Source organism: Lagenorhynchus albirostris, chromosome 19 (assembly GCF_949774975.1).
Source record: "Lagenorhynchus albirostris chromosome 19, mLagAlb1.1, whole genome shotgun sequence".
Taxonomy (NCBI): domain Eukaryota; kingdom Metazoa; phylum Chordata; class Mammalia; order Artiodactyla; family Delphinidae; genus Lagenorhynchus; species Lagenorhynchus albirostris.
In genome coordinates this window covers 58,887,779-58,906,426 of record NC_083113.1, presented here as the reverse complement: position 1 = coordinate 58,906,426, position 18,648 = coordinate 58,887,779, and the positions used below count along the sequence as shown (strand labels likewise).

At 62.4% G+C, this 18,648-nt stretch overlaps 1 protein-coding gene across 3 annotated transcripts in view; it reads left to right on the top strand.

Annotated features, from left to right (window-relative positions):
- The first annotated feature begins 420 nt into the window (after positions 1–420).
- The window catches only part of SLC7A5 (solute carrier family 7 member 5), a 32,941-nt gene continuing 14,713 nt past the window's right edge, over positions 421–18,648 (top strand). For all 3 annotated transcript variants that reach the window (XM_060130422.1, XM_060130421.1, XM_060130420.1), the window contains exons 1-2: positions 421–1,034; positions 14,869–14,994. In XM_060130422.1, coding sequence (XP_059986405.1) covers positions 503–1,034; positions 14,869–14,994 — 658 coding nt within the window. In that variant the 5' untranslated portion in view covers positions 421–502. The remainder of the gene's footprint in view (positions 1,035–14,868; positions 14,995–18,648) is intronic.

The window sequence follows — 18,648 nt, the reverse complement described above, 5'->3', positions numbered from 1 at the left end:
CATCCTGTGCTGTGACCCCAGGTCGGCCCTGCTGCACCGCCCGCTCCCACACAAGCAGCGGGGTCCCCAGTGCGCGGGAGGGGCCACCGCGGGAGGGTGGCAGGGGCGACGAGGGAGCTAGCTAGGAGGGCAAGGAGCCCAGCGTTCCACGTGCGCGGGGCGGAGCTGGGATCCCCCGGAACCACGTGGGGCCCGGACCGCCCGCCATGCTCCGCGGGACACCGCGAGCTCCACGTGCGCGGGGCGGGGCCGGCCGGTGCCTCTCAACAGAGGCGGACACCGAACCCCAGCCAGGCGAGTAAACCGCAGCGTGCAGGGCAGGGCGGGCAGGCGCGGGCAGAGGGCGGGGCTTGGAGGGCGGGCCGGCGGCGGCCTATAAAAGGCGCTGCGCGGAGCCGGTTAACGTAGTGGCCACGCCGGCAAAGCGGGTTCTCTCTGTTGGGAGGCGAGCGCCCCGTGTCCGGCCCTGTCCGGCCCTGTCCTGCGCGGCCGGCGCGGCAGCATGGCGGGCTCGGGCCCGAAGCGGCGCGCGGCTGCGGCCCCCGCGGCGGCCGAGGAGGAGGAGCGGCAGGCGCGGGAGCGGATGCTGGCGGCGCAGCGCGCGGATTGCGCGGAGGGCGAGGGTGTGACCCTGAAGCGCAACATCACGCTGCTCAATGGCGTGGCCATCATCGTGGGCACCATCATCGGCTCGGGCATCTTCGTGACGCCCACCGGCGTGCTCAAGGAGGCGGGCTCGCCGGGGCTGGCGCTGGTTGTTTGGGCCGTGTGCGGCGTGTTCTCCATCGTGGGCGCGCTTTGCTACGCAGAGCTCGGCACCACCATCACCAAGTCGGGCGGCGACTACGCCTACATGCTCGAGGTCTACGGCTCGCTGCCCGCCTTTCTCAAGCTCTGGATCGAGCTGCTCATCATCCGGCCCTCCTCGCAGTACATCGTGGCGCTCGTCTTCGCCACGTACTTGCTCAAGCCGCTCTTCCCCACCTGCCCGGTGCCCGAGGAGGCTGCCAAGCTCGTGGCCTGCCTCTGCGTGCGTGAGTATCGGCCTCGGGACCCCGGCGGGCGGGCGGGTGGGGGGCGCCGAGCCGAGACCGCCGCGCGCCCGCGTCCCGGGCCCCTCCCGGCACTCCTGGACCATGCTCACATTCCGCGGCCCCGGGCCGACCCCGCAGTTTTAGACTGAGATCACTAGCCCCAGAACCCACGTGCGTTTCATTCATTCGTTTCCTCACCGCCTTGGGAATTCGGCAGACAGCAAGCAGGGTCTCCGCCCTGAGCCTCAGGCCGGAACTAACCTTTCCACTTAGTCCATCCAGAGCTCTTAGAGCTGAAGCAATATCCTTACTTTCTTGCAAGGCACCCACGTGGAGTGCTTGAATTTCAAAAGCCAACTACCTGTCTGTTTGAGTTCCCAAAGGAAACTCCCTTTTTCAAGAGAGAAATCGTAGTTTAAAAAGAAAAATACCAAAAAAAAAACACCCCACACCTCATTCAAACCAGCTAATCAGGAAAGGCTGACTCATACAAAACCAAATAGTAATAAGATTCTGTGTGGGCAGTGAATGAGTTGCTCGCGTAGGCAGCAGCGTTGAGTGCCCTGAAGGTTGCCTAGTGAGTTGTAAAAGAGAGGTGCTTGGCTGAAACTTAAATGTGTGCAGGGTGGCTTTGGGGTCCCAAGCTGTGCTGAAACACAGCCTTTGGGTACAGTCCAAATGTTGGTGGATAAGGCCCCAGTGTGTTGGTGGAGGAGGTCCTGGTACGTTGGTGGGCTGTTTTCTGGTGGGATTTCAGGAAAAAAAAAAAATCACTTGTACCAAAAGCCACGCAATTTTCTTTGCTTTGTGGCTGCCGCAGTTTTCCGCCTACCCCTTGGCGAACGTCTAAGGAGGCTTGCAAGACGGAAGTGTCCTGCTTTCAGAGCTGCCCCCTAATTTGAGGCTCTGTCTGCACCTTGACGGTACACAGCAGTGCAGAGCTAACAGGGCTGGTTTGTGGTTTCTGTCCGAGCCCCAAGACTCAGGGGACTGTGCCACCCCGTGGAGCAGCTTCTGACCAGCAGGACATGCCGATGCTGTTGGGATTCTGAGCCTGGGAACCAGCTTCCCGCATAAGCTCACTGCGTGGTGGTGGTAGTGTTGAGGGGCTTTCAGAACTCTGAGGCACGCTCTGGGAAGTGGTGACCCGAGGAGACCTGACACCCTGACAGAGCAACTACGCTGTTGCGGGGGGGAGCATTTTGCCTTTTGGAGGAGTCTCAGCGATGAGGATCTCAGCTTATAAAAACTTTTGGTCCAAATCTAGGAATAGTAACAGCAACAGTCGATCTGCCTGAGGACGGGGGAACCTGTGGCTTCTGGTGGGCTTCTCAGACGGTGCTTTGGGCTGAGTAAGGAAAAGCCTCAATTAAAGAATTTTAATTGTGCGATTTTCACCATTGCTAGGTCTTATTTAATGTTTCGGCCCAGGACGTAATGACGTGATACTGCCTTTAAAGGGCCCACTTTCTAGTCTTGGAAAATGGATCCCTTACTTTCTTAAACTTTTAGGTTTAAGCAGGTAAAGGCTCGGGGTGGATTCTGGAGGAGCTGTGGCGGGTACACCCTCACCAAGACTCCGGTCACCAGCGTGGAGGGTCACGTGAACAGCACCCCTTTGGGTGTGAGCTGGGTGTTTGTTGCTTTTCTGATGGAAAGGAGGTTTTCAGTAACAAAGAGGGATACGTTGTCTGCAGGAGTGAGCGCTAGTCTAGAGCCTGCCGTGTCTAGAGGGGGACGTGGGCCTGTCCGAGGCTGGCGGAACTCGGAGCCGCTGGCCCGGGCTGCTCTCACGGGCACAGAGAAAGGTTATGGCCACGCAGGGAGGGGGCCTGCTCTGTGGGGTGTCTGAGAAGGCGGCAAAAAGCCACAAAGTTTCTGAGTGTTGTTCGGTTACTGCACACAGGCTGGGTTCTAGAACTTCTCCTCGAGAGGAGAAAGGACCCTCTGCGTCGCGTGCTCCCTGAGCCCCTCCCCACAGGGGGCACGTGCGCCCCTGGCCCAGCAGCCTGTGCTGGTGCTTCACGAGCGGCCCCGGGCCTGCTCCTTGAACAGTGTATCCTGGGTTCAGAAGCCACGCTCTTCTCGGTGTTGCTAGTGGATCGTTCCTGTCCCCTGGTCTCGCCCCAGGACAGCTCCTTTCTGCTTGTTGTGACTCAGTTTGGCTTTGGTGCTTAGAATGATCCCACTGACAGTATAAACGGGGGGAGGGGACGAACCCCTTTTCTGGTAGGTCTGACGAAATGGGGCCCTCTCATGGCGTGGCCCTGGTGTTTCCATGTTTTTAACGAGCCATGAAGGTGAGAGAGGGACACGAGCCCCGTAACTCTTTGCCGATGGCCCCAGGAGTTTGGTTTGCACGGGTTATCTATCACTTAGCGAGAACTTGGTAGCGTTAGTTTGAGATTCAGGGGACAGTGGGTTTATCTTTGCGACAGAAGTCACTCGGGAGAGGAGAGGCTCTCGCCTGGCCGGGTTTTCGTCTGCGATTTCTCTAGCCTTCCTGGCCGCCTCTCTCTGTGATGGGTCCAGGGGGATCTGGAGAGGCTGGACGAGGCATACACAGAGAGGAGCTGCCCAGGGCAGGTACCTGGGAGCCACTGTGGTTCAGAAACAGCTGCGACCTAACTGAGTCCTTTATCTCATGGAGAAGCTCCTAAGGGAAGGCGTCTGAACAGGCTCCCATCTCCCTCTGCCAGATGGGGCCCTGTCTGAGTTGTGGTCACTCCCGCCCAGGACACGCAGGTGTCAGGGAAGTGGCTGCAGGCCTGGCTCCCCGCCCTTCTCCCTCTCCCACTGCGGAGGACGGCCGCCCGGACCCCCCAGTTGTCATGCACGTCACCCGTCCATCTTGTAGAACCTGGCAGGTCTGCTGGTGGCCAGGAGTGGGACTCTGCGTCCCCTTCCGGCTTGGTGGCCCTCGGTGTGGCCTGGAAAGCACTTCCTTCCTGCCTTCTCACAGGGGACAGAGCGGGTTGCCCAGGCTCCCCTAGATGAGCTGCCCCCGCCCCAGTCACCCTTCCTCCCGCAGACCTGCGTGGAGTGGGGGCAGGGGGTCCTCAGCTGTTGTTCCTCTAGCGACCCGTGACCTGAGATATTTTCCACTGGTGTCAGGCAAAGAGCCTGCGTTCTGCACGTGGACAGACCCGGGTTCTGATTTGAGGAATTCGCGGGCCCTCCTAGCCTCAGTTTCCGCATCTGACATGGGGGTTCGTGGGGGGTGTCTGTGAGGAGCCTCGGCCACTGCGTGTCTAACGAGCATGGCATCCGGGGACCCCGGTCACATGGCGGCTGTGCCCTCCTGCTGGCGTTCGCCCTTGACCTCTTGAGCCGCCCTGCAAACTGCTCTCCTCCCCTCTATTAGCGGAAAGAAGGAAGGAGAGCGTTGGAGAGGAGGGAGGCCAGCGTCTCCCTGTCAGGAGCCGAGCTTAGCTGCCCATCGCACAGGCGGCACCGCGGCCCTGCTGGGGGGGGGTGTGTGTGTGTGTGTGTGGCCCCGCCCAGGGCTGGGGCACAGCTGTCCCCCGCAGGGGAGGGTGCAGATGAGGCAGGGGTTTGGTGGCTGGGGGTGAGCCGTGGCCAGCTGGCTCCAGGCTAAGTTGGTCGTTGGGGTCATGAGCCGAAGGGGGTGGGGGGTGGCAGCACACCCTCTCCCCCAGGCTTCCCGGCGTGTCCACCGCTGTGTCCCCGGGCTTCAAACCAGGCCTGTCACAGCGAGGCCGGCTCACAGCCCGAGGCCGGCTCAGGGTGTCTGGACGCCTGCCAGCCGCCCGGCCTGAACCCCTCGCCACGTGAAGCAGAGGCTTCTGGGTGTTTCCAAGGAGCTGGCAACCCCAGAATCGCGAGCTGTGAGCTGAGTGTAGACGATAGCATGGTAATTAGCCCTGAAATCCGACTTCCTGGGCCAGACATGAAAGCGCTCCGGCTCGAGTCACGGGGCGTGGCGGGTACTTCACAGAGCGCATGACTGAGGGAGGGTGTTTCTGACCCTTTTCCTCTGGGTCACGGACCCCTTTGATGATCCCATGGAATGTGCAGACCCTGCTCAGAGGTGTCCACCCTGCTCGTTCACCCCAGACTCGTGGTGAGAGCTTCCCAGAACCCCGGGGCCCCGTCCGGGTTGGGAGCCTCCCCCCGCCCCCCAAGAGCAGTGCCCCCGTCACGGCATAAACGGCCCAGCCTTTGAAATCAGTGTCATCACCCCCACTGTACAGCCAGGGAGACTGCGGCGCGGTGGGCGGGAGCCGGGGCTGTGGTGCCCTTCCCCTCCGGAGCCGCCTCTGTCATCCGGCGTGGGGACACGGCTGTGTCCGTGCTGGGGGTATCAGGCGTCCGGGACAGTGTCAGTCGCCATGTCCAGGCGCCAGGTCTTCAGGGGCACACACTAGTGGATCTGAGGTGTGTGTGTGTCCTGGGCTCTCCGGGAAGCACTGCCCCTGCACTGTGGGGAGTCGGACCCCTTATAGGAAAGCATCTAGAAAAACCTCCGTCTTCCTCTCAGAACTTTGCAAACGAGCTTCCAGGGCAGGGTGGCTGACAGGTGCCCTGTGGGTTCTGTCTACCCAGTGGCCACGGGCCCTGTCCCATGCCCACGCTGGCCTCCAGTTCCTGTCCCCTCCGGTGACTCACAGCAGGTGCCGGGGACCGGGGGGCACGTGATTCCACACCCCCAGTCAGTCAGGGTAACCTTCCCGGGCCCTTGTCTGGATTACTGGCTGGGGGAGCTGCCCAGAGCACGCCTGTCCCCACCAACGGGCCTTGTCCTGTCCTCTGCCCCCAGCAGGACCACTGCCCAGTCCAGCAGCTTCTTGGCTCGATGGTTGGGGTCCCCTGTACCTCCTGGCAGGAGTTCCCCACCCAGCTCTCTCCTCAGTCCTGGCAGGATCCTGCATTCTTGCTTGGGAGTGTGGGTTGGCCGGGCAGCCGGAGGGAGGGGTGTGGTTTCCCCCCTTGCCTGTGTGTCCAGACCTGCCTTCAGGCAGGGGCGTCCTCCGGGCTGCGCCACCCTCCCCCCCGGGGGATGCGCCGGCTCTGGGAAGCCTCCGGCCTGCTGCAGGGAACCCAATCTGCCCTCTGCGTCACCCTGACCTTGGCTGCTGGCTGGCAGCCTGATCGTCTGTGAGTCGCCCCGAGTGTAGCCAGTACGGAACCGAGGCCCCTGCCCAGAGACGTGGGCCCGTGGCCCCCTGTAACCCCGTGGCCCCCTAGCGCTTTGTCCCTGTCCACGTGAGCTGCCCAAGGCCGGTACAAGATTCAGCCCTCGGCATGGACGCTGGCTGCAGGGCTGTGTCCTCAGCTGGTCCCCTTCTAGGGCACCCTGTCAGCCTGAGTCAGCTGGCAGGCCTGCGAGGGCCCTGGCTCCGGCTCTCCGGCTGCGTGACCCGGGGCCTGGGTGCTGGCTCTCGCGGGGCCTGTGTTTCAGAGCCTGGAGCACGGTGGGGTGATCACGTCGTGCCTGCAGAGGGCGTGTGATTGGCCGGCCGTCACGGCGAGGGTCTGGTGTTGGAGGGGCTGTCCAGGAACGCAGCACGGCAGCAGGTGTGCCTGGCACAGCGGCAGGTGGAGGGGCCCTGGCTGGGCACCCCACACAGCCGCAAGCACGCGGTACCAGCCGTGGTGTCAGACCCCTTCAGAGCTGAGGGGAAGGACGAGGCGGGGGTGGGGTGCGTGTGGCTGGGAGGGACGTGGGGAGAGAAGTTGCCCCCAGGCGGCCTGTTCCAGGAGGGGCTGACAGCTCGGGCTGAGGGGCCGGGTTCGGGGGTCTGGGTGGGGAGGGAAGGTCACCAGAGTCCGGTTATGAGCACTTATTCCCGGGTCGGGGGGTTGGGGGGCCAGCTCACCTGCTGAGGCACAGAGGGTCGTCGAGGGTCCATGTCTGGCCTCATCCCAGGTGACCAGGGATTGCCCTATCGCTGTGTGGGGAGGGACTCTCAGCCCGGGCTGTTGTCCAGGGTCGTAGGGTTCTGAAGTCAGCCCTGCCAGGCCCCCCCCCGCCCCCCAACCGCGACAGCCTGCTTCTGTGCCCCCCACCCAGCCGTCCCCTCCCCTCCACGGGTGTCAGCAGATGTGCGTTCATGGTGGGTGGGGCCCTGTGGGACTTGCTCTGGTTGGTGGGTCTCTTCCCTGGCTGCACCTTGGACCACATGGTCAGAGGACTGACGCCCAGGCCCTCCCAGGCAGAGCCAGGTCTGTAATAGTGCATACAGTGTGTGCTGGGGGAGCCAGGGTGGGGAACCTGTCACGGGCAGCTGGGGTTGAAGACCCCAGTCAAGTGGCCAGAACATGGGAGTGGGACTTAGGAGGCCTGGGCGTCCTCACCCCACTCCCCTGGTGACTGCTGTGTGACTTCCGGCACATTGGACAACCTCTCTGAGCTCCACTGACCCCAGCTAGCAAATGAGGGGGCTGGGTGGATGCTGCAGTGTCCTCTCACCCTCAGGTGCTGCAGCAGGTTTGGGTGGGTGGCGGGGGGATTCCAGACCACAGAGGTGCGAGCCAGGGATGGAGACTAACCACGGAGTCCCCTGCACACACAGCCTCAGCCGTCCTCAGCGCATCTTTACTCAGCAGGCGTGCCTGTCGGCGTGTCTGCATGTTAAAACGCACCCGTGGGGCCAGCAGCAGTATTCCTATTTAGCTGATGAGGAAACAGAGGCTCAGACCCGCTGAGTAACCCGCCCAAGGTCACACAGCATGTTAGAAATCAGGGCCAACTTGGAGGGGGGCTCCCTCCTATGGGCCTGGCTGTCCTTGGGGCTGGGGGTGGAGGCGGGGGGACCTTTGGGAACCTCTGTATTCTGCAGGGCTCTGCTTCAGAAGAACCAAAGAAAGTGAGACTTGAGGGGTTTCTGCTAACTTCAGGGCTCGGGTGTCAGCAGATCTCAGAGTGAACTGAATCTGCCTTTTTCTGGTGTGTTTTGTTTATTATTATTATTTTTAATTTATTTATTTTTGTTCTTGGCTGTGTTTGGGTCTTCATTGCTGCGCAGGGGCTACTCTTCGTTGCGGTGCACGAGCTTCTCATTGCGGTGGCTTCTCTTGTTGTGGAGCACGGGCTCTAGGCGCGCGGGCTTCAGAAAGTGTGGCACGTGGGCTCCCAGTAGTTGCGGCACGTGGGCTCAGTAGTTGTGGCTCGCGGGCTCTAGAGCGCAGCCTCAGTAGTTGTGGTGCACGGGCTTAGTTGCTCCACGGCATGTGGGATCTTCCCAGACTAGGGATCAAACCCGTGTCCCCTACCTTGGCAGGCAGACTCCCAACCACTGCGCCTCCAGGGAAGTCCTGGTGTGTTTTGAAATGAAGTGTCAGCCCTGTTCCTGATGCGCGCTGAGACCGCCACCACCAAGCAGGGGGAGCTCTGTAGCCAGGCGTCATCCAGCCCCAGTTAAAAATGGAAAACGTGAAACACGTTCCAGGGCTGGTTGCATTTGAAAATGTGACTCGGCCTGTTAGCAGTTCTTTTTGCAGGAAATCAGTGGTTCGACAAGGGTGGGGGTGTTGGAGGGGCATCGTCCCAACTGGACTGAGGTGTGGCATCCGTTGGCTCCTGTGGCCACTGCCTCTCTCCGCGGAGATCAGACACTGGAATTGGAGCCCTTGGTCCCACCTGAGCAGCCCCTGCCCCTGAGAATTCCTTCATTTTCTTTCCATTTTCCAGACTCTCTGGAGGCTCCGATCTGGAGTGGCCGGTGGTGGGGTCCTGGGTGGGCCAGGAGCTGGACTGTCACCCTGAGCGGGCTCTGTATTTGAGCGCGCCTGGAAGCGAGGTCGGCCTTCTCAGGTGTTCGGGGTACAGTTGGGTCCTGTGCGTGCACTCTCTTAGAGCCAGTCAAGGTGAATTACACGTCGTGAAGTCACCCACTGGTTCTCCCTGAACTGTCAGAAATGCAGGTTCTCGGGCCTGCCCAGTCAGACGCTCTGGGTTGCGGGAACCTGTTTTACGAGGTCCTCAGGGATTCTGATACGCTCCGGGGTGGGGGGGAGACCTATCTGTTATTAGGAGGCAGCAGAGTTAGGGCAGGAGGGGAAGGTGCTGGGTTGTGGAGGCACAGGCCATTGGGGGGAGGGGCCGGGCCTGGGGTGGAGGGGGCTCTCACCAAGCCCAGCGGATATCTGGGTGTCCAGGACCAGAGTGGAGGCCCCGATGCACCAGGCACCCACTGTGAACGCCGGGTCCCCGTGTGCTGGGCGGTTTGGGACAGTAGAGTAAAGGCAGGACAAGAACGCCAGAGCGACTGGACGCTTTGTCGGTGGTCACTCTCCCAGCTGCCTGGGTCACGCAAGCCCAGGCTTTCCCTGGCCACAGTCGAGGAGCCTCGGCCCACCTGCAGCCGGGGCTCCGGGTCCAGGTGCCCAGCGGGTGCAGCTGTTTGGCGGGTAGAGCTCCGGACGGCAGGTGGGCCGGCTGCCTGGGCCCGGGGCTCGTCCGGCCTCAGTCACGGTAGTCAGCTCCTGCTGCTCTCCGGCCCCGTAACAGCTGCTGCCCCAAGAGACCGGGCTGGCCCGGCTTCCTGCAGCAGGCCCCGCCTGCCAGCCACTTCCGCTCCTGTCTCGGGGGCCGCCGGGGGCCTGCCGGCAGCGCTGCGGGTAAAACGGGGCTCCTCTGCCTGGCGTCTGGGCCCCTCCCACCTGTGTGGGGTGGCAGTTACCGCTGGGCCTCAGACTGGCTTTGCCTCAAGCATTGGCCCTTTTTCTTAGGCGTCCTGAAGCCACGTACAGAAAGCACCTTCTTCAGAGACTCATTTGAGGACGCCCTGGCGGCTTCGTAGGACTCACTTGGTAGTGAGGTTCTAGGCTCTGGGGCTCTGACCCGTGGACCCTGCATGAAACCCAAGTGATACCTGCACTCCCCTTTCCATCCTGGAGGGGGACGGTCCCTATAGACGCTGGGCCGGGGACGAGGGAGGGTCCACGGCTGCGGCCCCATCAGAGACGTGGGGACAGTAGATGGGTTTTCTGATGAGTGGGGGGCCAGCCAGTCCCCAGGTGCTCTGCTTTCAGCTTTCAGGTGGTTCTCTTGGCCTCGGTCATGCCGTTGTCTGGTGTGTTTGTCCTCGAGTCAGCAGAGGGGGTGAGGGTGAGGGGACCCCCAGGAGTGCCGGGGACGCTGAGTGATGGAGAGCACGCAGCAGGTGCTCACACTTGGCCCTCGTTGCCGGGTTTGTTGAAGATTTTGTTACTGGCAATACACAAAATCCAGGGGCAGCCCTGGTCACTGGGCCTGATAAATCCCAGCAGGGTGTCACCCTCTGTCAGAGAGGCAAATGGATTTGGGTGTGTGGTTTCTTTTGTTTTTTTTTTAACTTAAAAAGTTTTTAATTTTATTTTCGAGTATAGTTGATTAACAATGTTGTGTTAGTTTCAGGTGTACAGCAAACTGACTCGGTTATACATCTACACATATCTATTCTTTTTCAAATTCTTTTCCCATTTAGGTTGTTACAGGATATTGAGCAGAGGGGCTTCCCTGGTGGTCCAGTGGTTAAGACTCCGCGCTTCCGCTGCAGGGGGTGCAGGTTCGGGGAACTAAGATTTGGGTGTGTTTTTTGTATTTTGTTTTGTTTTGTTCTGGTGTTTTAAAATGAAAACAGGTCCCCTTGCATTTCAAGCTCTCCCTTGCGAGTGAGACAGCCAGTCGGCTGCGCAGCCTCCCGGGGGCTGGGAGGCTGGCCCTCAGTGGCTGACAGCTGACAGCAGCCTGTGTGTGAAGAGTTATCATCAGGAGCTGGACCCTGGGGCCTGGAGAGTGAGATAACCGGTCAGGCCGGGGTGAGAGGTCACGTCAGGCGAGGCTGGGCAGGAGCCTTTGGGAACTGCTCAGATAAGCGCCCTCCCAGAGACTGGCGGCACCCGTCCCATTTGTACGCTGGTGGGCGGAGCAGTGGCAGCTCCCCACCGGCCACCCTGTGCTCAGGGTCTGGGAGGGTCCCGGAGGCGCTACCCAAGGGGGGGTCCTGAGAAATAACAGTTGGGGGAGCTGCCGTGCATCCCCGAGCCCGTGGGGCAGCCCCTGTCCTCGGCCCGGGTGGCCCCCTGGGCACGTGTGGCCCTTGTGGTCTGCAGACAGGACTCTGAACTCAAGCCACCTGGTCCGCCAGGCCGCAACTGGAGTTGGCGCTCATGGCCCGGCTCTAAGTGTGACCAGCTGTCCCCAGGGCCATGGGGTGAGAGCAGCCCAGGAGGCCAGCCAAGGGGTTCTCCCTCCCCCACTGGGCAGCACTTCCTGCTGTCTCGGGCACGAGGATGGGGTACGGGTGGAGCCCCTGGGGTGGGGGGTGGTGGACCAGGGTGTGAGTGCGAGTTCGTGGGTCCGTTGGCAGAGGAACGGTGACTTTGCAGAGGGTGGCGGGCCGTCCAGCACAGCCCCGGGGCCCCCGGCTCATTTGCGAGGTTGAGCTGGGGTGCCCCTGCAGGCCAGCTAGGTGACTGTGTCACGGCGGGATGAGGGCAGGACAGGCACAGCCCTGAAGGGCGGGCTTCCCGCTTGGCCTGTGGCACCAGCCGCCAGGCCCCGCCTGCTCCCGCCTTCTGCACGCAGCCCACTGCCGCTCCTCTCCGGAGGCCGCTGGGCTCTATCTCCCCGGCCCCAGCTGTTGCGGGCTGCTTATCTGGGGGTGCGGGCACGGGGAACCCCGAGGGGGCCGGCTGCCAGCCGGGGTGCCCTCCCGCCAGTGTGCTGGCCTCACCCAGCAGCCTGCCTGCGGGTGCGCTGGGGGAGACTGTCCTCCCCCTGCCACGCAGCGCAGATGGGGGTACTACCGGGAGTAGCGGTATTGGCAGCAGCAGAGCCCGTGTGACACCCGGAGCCTCTCGTGTCCCTGTCACCCCCCTCCGTCCTGCGGGTGTGGAAGCTGAGGCTCTGAAGAGTCAGGCACCTTGTCCAGGTGACGGGGCCTAAAACCAGTGTAGCCGAGAGGCAAATCCAGCCTCCCAGAGCCTCCCAGCACTGCTTTCCTTAAGGCTGAGAGACACGGGCCCTAGTGAATCCCTTGATTTACTTCAGATTCTGTTTCATTTCAGAGTTTTTTAGAAAGGACACTGGGGAGGATAATAAAGCGTTTGTTTACTCATCAGCTGAAGTCAGTGGACATTAAAGTTTCATCATATGTCTCAGTTCTTCTTTCTATAAAGGAAATGAATATTACAAAGTCCACTTTGTTCTGGGATCCAGCCCATTCCCCTCCCTACTGCAGACGGCCAGCCCGGCCTTGCCTGTCTACTCTCTGACACGGAGCTGAGCTCAAGGAACAATACCTTCTGTCCACAGGGGTTCGGACACCTGCCGGGTGGGCTCCGCTCTGCACAGGCAGGGTGGCACCCTGTGTTCCTGAAGGGGAGGGCCTTGGGTCGGTAGAGGAGGGGCCCTGGGCCTCGGTCCGTCCCGCCCCCAGTGACCACTGCAGGGGGGTGGCCCTGGGGCTGGGGCTCTGGGCCAGCCACACCCCCTTCCTGGATCCTCCAGGTCCTTGTCTGTGAGGTGGGGAGAGGTGCCCCTGCTCCCCTTGGGGTGCACACCCCAAATGGGGTGAGTCAAACCAGGTGAGTGGTGCAGCGGTAACAGTGAGGGCAGCTGGGCAGGGCTGGCGGCGGGAAGAGCCACCTCCCCGTGTGTGGCTTGGCCACGGCTCTCCCCACTTCCTGCCTGGCATGAATGGAGGAGTGTGATGCAATCTGTCAGCCTGTTGGCGCATCCGGAAGGGAAGGCCTCAGGGCTGTCACATTCCCCATAATGTGCGACTGTCCTGGAAAAGCCCCCTCCCCGCCTTACTGTGCCCAGGCTCCCTGGGGCCAGTGATGGGAAGGAACCTGGGCTGCCCTCCAAGGCCCCCTCACCCTGGGTCCCAGCCACGTGGCAGGTTGCACCAGCCCGGATGCCCAGGAGAAGGTAATTCTGCTGTTCAACCTCCTCCCCCGCCCCTGCCCCCGACCTGGCGGTGGGAGATCAGACGGGCCTCAGAGATCTGGGTCTGCCCCTAGCACCGTGTACAGGGGTCCTCTCTGAGCCTCTGTTTCCTCTTCTGTGCTGGGAATGGCAGTGCTGATGTACTTAATACGGGACAGCTGTCTCTGCATTGGTCCCGAGGGCCCGAACTGAGAGTGTGTCCACCCCAGAGCCACACGGCGGAGGCCACTGGTCCTGTTTGTCCCTTGCACACGTCGGCCCCTCATCTGAGCCTGGGCTCAGCTCCTGCTGCCGGAGGTGGCTTCAGTGCTGTGCCAGGGATACCCTGTCCCCCCGTGCTCACAGCCTCGTGTAAGCGCCACTACCCTGAGGCAGCTCATGTTGCCACGAGCCTCTGACAGGTGCAGCCTCGGCCCGGGTCCCCATGAGTGCGGGCCCCTCCAGGTGGCTCTTTGCCTTCGTATCTGGTCTGGGAACATCTGAGGGTTTCAGTTTAGGGGTAGCAGCCAGAAGCAACTGGTTTTGAAAGTTTTCAGCCTGAGCTTCCTGAGGGCGTAGCGAACAGTCGTGGTCAGCCGCTGCGTCGGCCAGGCTTAGGGCAGCAGAGAGAAAGTGATGGGGCGGGGGCGGTATTTGGGTGTCAGTTAATTTCTGGAAGAGCTAAGCGTGGGTGGGGTGCAGTGTGGGCCCCCGGTCCTAACCAGAGCTCAGGGGGCCATGTCCTGTTTTCCTCACACCTGAACTGTCAGGTCTCATCTAGTTAAACAGCGTGGATTTATTTCGTTGTGGCCTTTCCCTCACGTTGTAAAAGTACACGTAATTGATTTAGCTGGGGGAAGAAGCCATGTGGCATCTGCCAGCCCGGGGTTGGTTCTGTCTGGAGCAGAAGCCCGGTCCAGACTTTCTCACCCACCGCAGCCCTTGGGAAAAGCCGGTGTGTGCGGGGCATGGTGGACAGACGCCCTTCCCTTGGGTCCAGGCTGTGCTGGTTAATGTTCGACCGCCAGCCTGCCGAGAATAAAAGGCCCCATTTGCGCCCCGGCCATCTCCCTGGGTAGCTGGCATCAGCAGTGGCGTGGGCACTGGAGCGCTGGCCTCACGGCGTGCGTGTTTCCACGTGCGACTCGGCCGAGAGGTAGGAACCACCGAGTAGGAAGGCACGGGTGTTGAGTGTTGGTTTGTTGCCTTTGTTTTAATCTCATTTTGTTTTGTGGTGAGTTTGCAGAGGGGCTGCTGGCGAGGCCCCTGAACACTGAGCGCTGCCTCCACCTCTGCTCAGGACTTGGAGGGTCTCCCTGGGGTCCCAGGCGGGGCCTGCGTGTGTCGGCGCATTTGGGGAGCCTGGCTTAGCTGCCCGCCCCCCCATCTCTCCTCTCCCTTCCCGTGGTGGTGACTGGCATGGAGTTTGGGTCTTTAGTATCTGCTGTGACACCAGCCGCAGAGTTCGTGCTCGTTTGCTATTCTCTCCACTGGGAGCCTGGGCTGTGCATCTCCTTCAGCCCCCGTGGACCCCCCCCCCGGACTTGTCAGGCTGATGCCGCACCCCTTGTGCCCCTGTGGGATCCTACGGGGACCCTCTGAAGAGAGGGTTCCCACCTTGAGAAGTTTGGGTGCCTGTGGGAGAGCCTGACACTTGTGCTGAAGTGTCAGGTGGGAGCAGAAAGGTGACTGAGCACCCCCCCACCCCAAGATGGCAGTGTGGGCGTTCAGCCTGCTCTGAGCACAGCGCTCTCCTCGAGGGCTCCTGCAGGAGGGACTCAGGTGGCGGTGACGTGTTGAAATTCATTCATTAGGACAAAAAGGCCTTTTTGGCAGCCTGGGGGGCACCTGGGCTCACAGCTGTCTCTCAGCCTGTGACCTCAGGGCTGGGGTTCTCCCCGCCGGCCCCTCTGCCCGCGTTTCCGCGGGACTCACTCGCTGCCCCTGTCTCCACAGTACTGCTCACGGCCGTCAACTGTTACAGCGTGAAGGCCGCCACCCGCGTCCAGGACGCCTTCGCCGCGGCCAAACTCCTGGCGCTGGCCTTGATCATCCTACTCGGCTTCATCCAGATCGGGAAGGGTGAGTGCAGCCCCTGGGCTCTCCCAGCCGTCCCGGGAGGCCCTGCTGAGCCTGGGGGCGTGTGGGGGGAGGGGGAGGGGTCCCCGTCTCTGAGCTCCCCGCCCCAAATCCACCGCCTTAGCTAACGGGTGTCACTGGAGTCGGCGCATCACGCGGTCCCGGGAGAAGCACTGACACTGAGTTAGGTGGGCTGCACATCACCTGGCGGGTCGTCCATCCCAGAGCAGCAGGAGAAACAGGTCCGCCACGCAGAGGCCACTGTCCTGCCCACACAGGGTGGGCCTGGTGGTGACCGGGGTGGGCGGTGGTTCGTGGGGAGAGCTTGGCGACACGTCTCCTGCATTAGCAGCACGGCCGAGAGGTGCTGTTGCCGGTGCCGCTGGATCTTCCACACGGGAACGTGCCCCCAGCCCCCAGCAGGGCCCCCGTGCCCTGTGGATGGCTGCCCGCCATGCCGACCCCTCCATGATGGGCGCCGATGCAGTGGCGTTTGGTGGCAGTGTGCCTTCCCGCTGGGCCGCGTTCTCGTGAATGTGCCGCAAAGTTTATGCTGTGGGCAGGTGGAGTCTCCCCGTTTCTGGCTACTGAGAGGGGTGCTGTCGGGAACATTCTCGAGGGTGTCTCTTGGTGAACGGAGGTACTGGCTTCTCCAGGATGGCTGGATGGCAGGCCCACGCTAGCCTTGTGCGTGGCTGCCACAGATCTGTGGTCACCGTGACGACACAGAGCAGCGCCACCCCCACCCCCGTGGCCCCGTGTGTCGGGGAGCGGGGAGACCAGCCTCTGTGTCCCCTGGCTTCCTGGGAGCTCAGGTTCCAGCATCTTCCTGAAGACAAGACTTTGTCTGGAGGACCCCGGCCGGGCTGGGTTCCAGGTACCAGGAGTGCTGACGGGAGCACGAAGGGAGCTGAGGGACTCCCTGCCACTGAGAGCTTATGGGTGGAAACCAGTGGGTAGGAGGAAAAATCCATCCTGCGCCCACCAGACGGTCTAGCTGGGGAGCACGTCAGTGTCATTTGAAGAGGACTTGCTGGTGCAGGTTTTGCTTGGCTGGTGTGATTAGATACAGGCTGATGAAGAATGTAGGGGGGCCGGAGTTTTGTAAAAACAAATTTCAGCAGGGAGAGCAAAGCGCCTTTGTTCAGCTTGAATACATAACGTGTTTATAATCCTACTGCCATCGAAAACGTCCCCCCCCCCCCCGAAGCCATTCCTTTCTGAACCTGGGAGGCAGTGCAGTGTCTGCAAAATTCCTGTCCGCTGGTTTCCCTCCCAGATGGATGCCCTCCCTTGCAGAGGACACTTTGTGAAAACAACCCTTTCCCCACGAGAGTCGCCTGACTTACCCCTTGGGCGGCTGCCCCAAGGATCCCATGCTGAATGTTGGCGGAAGGGCCAGGACCCCTCGGGCAGGGGCTCAGCGTGATGGTGCCCAGATTGGCCGCGAGCCACGGTGCATCTGGAGGACATGACCCCCATCTCGCAGACCCGCCCACGCGCCGTCTCTGCCCTTTACCAGTGCCTGGCCCCGCCTGGCCTGCCTGGTGCCCAGAGGGGCCTGGGGGCTGCAGAAGGGGCTGGGGCGTGGAGCCCGGCAGGTCCAGGTTCCAGGCCTCTGTTCCAGGCCTCGTCCTCGTTGCCAGTGAGACTCGTGGGCAGTCCTGCCCGCCTTCCTGTCCTCCTTCACCAGAACTTTCTGAGGCCCCGGGTGTGGCTCTGTGCTGAGACCCAGTTGAGGACTCGGCCCTGCCGTCCAGGGCTCGCGCTGTGTCTGGTGTGCGGACATCAGACATGTGCACAGGAGACTCGCAGACGGGCAGGCAGGGCTCGGCCCCGATCAGGAAGGCCCTTCTGAGGGCCAGAGGGACGGCTGGATGAAGGCTCAGAGTTGGTGTGACCGGGGCTGGCTCTGCAGGGCCCGGGAGGGGCTCAGGTGGCCCGGAGGCCGGGGGAGGCACGCATGCGGGGCCTGGCACCACGCGAGGGCTCTGGATCCCCCCACCTTCCCCAGCCTTCTCAGCAGGGGGCACTGAAATCAGGCCGGCGTTTCAGAGCCCAGTGGCAATGAAGTGTGGGTGGCGGAGGCTTGGCCAGGGGCGGCCACAGAGAGAAGCAGGCCCGGCGCGTGGTGTGGGGGGGGTGCCCCGAGGACCAGGGCTGAGTGACAGCGGTGGGCAGAGGGGCACTTCGTGCCCGCTTTGACTTCTCTCTGTCGGCCCTTTACCTACAACACCCAGCAGGCCCACGGCCCGAGGCCAGGCCATTCCGAGACTGGAGGGTGGGAGTGGGGAAGGCTCGTCCCTTGAGCCCCGGCCCCTCCTGGAGGACACACAATGGGACCTGTGGTTTTGCTCGGCTGTGTCCTGCGGCGGGCGGGCCCCCGGCGTCTCCTGGAGCAGTTGGAGCAGCTGGTGTCACCCTGCAGGCTAAGGGTGCCCCCGGGGGGAGCTCACGGGAGGGGGAACCGAGAGGCCCGGCCCCGGGCCCTGGCCTCCATGGCAGTTCCTGTGAGGTCACCTGGCGCTGAGACGTAGGCCCCCGTGTCCGGGAGACCTGGGCGTGGAGGCTCCTGGCCCCTGTGCTGATCATGTGTGTCTGGGCACTGCCATGGAGTGACCTAGGGCAGGCGTGGCAGGAGTCCACCTGGGCCGAAGGGGATCCTGGCAGTGGGGAGGCCCCGGTGGAGCTGTGAAGGCCAGCGTGCCCCCAGGGCTGGGACGAGGCTGGGAGTCACTTGACAGTGTGTGTTTTAGTTCTTAGGTTAGTGGGCCCCCAGGGCACAGAGCAGTGGTGGCGCAACCCTGCCCGGCTTGTAGCAGGGTCGGGGTCCAGTCATGACCCCACAAGGCCTGTGACGATGGGCACTGTGTGCGGGGATAAGAGCTCCCTCGAGGGACGGTCCGCCCTGCGTCCTGTCCCAGGGTGGTGTCCGGAGCTGGTGGGGAAGGCCCTCGGCAGCCCAGCCAGGTGGCCAGAGCACTGGGGGGCAGGGAGGAGACCCTCGTCCTGGGAGGGTCTGGGTCTCAGCAGGGCCCTTCGCTTGCTAGAGCCTTGGTGTCCCCATGTGTGAAGTGGCCACAGCGGCCCCAGGCCTTGACTGGGGTTCAGTTCTCCCCACGGTCACCTGTGCCCCAGGAGACAGGGGCGGGGCCAAGGGGGAGAGCAGGCCAATCTGCTCCTCACCCAGTGCCCAGAGCAGCAGGTCGCGCGGCAGACATGGGCACCCCTCGGCCACCGCGGGAGGGCTTGGATGCGGGTGTCTCTTTCCTCTGGGTGCTCTTTTCTTTTTTCTTTTTTTTTTTTTGCGGTACGCGGGCCTCTCACTGTTGTGGCCCCTCCCGTTGCGGAGCGCAGGCTCCGGACGCGCAGGCTCAGCGGCCATGGCTCACGGGCCCAGCCGCTCCGCGGCATGTGGGATCTTCCCGGACCGGGGAACCCACATGCCCTGCATCGGCAGGCGGACTGTCCACCGCTGCGCCGCCAGGGCAGCCCTCCGGGTGCTCTGATTGTTTTTAGTTGAGGCCTTGCCGTCGCCTGCGTGGCTCTGTGCAGATTCCGAGTCCAGAGTCATCACAGGTGGGAAGTCACATGCTTTGCTTGTGCTGCCCTCGGGGATGAGACCAAAGGCCTGGAAGTTGGCTCTCTCCCTGCCGA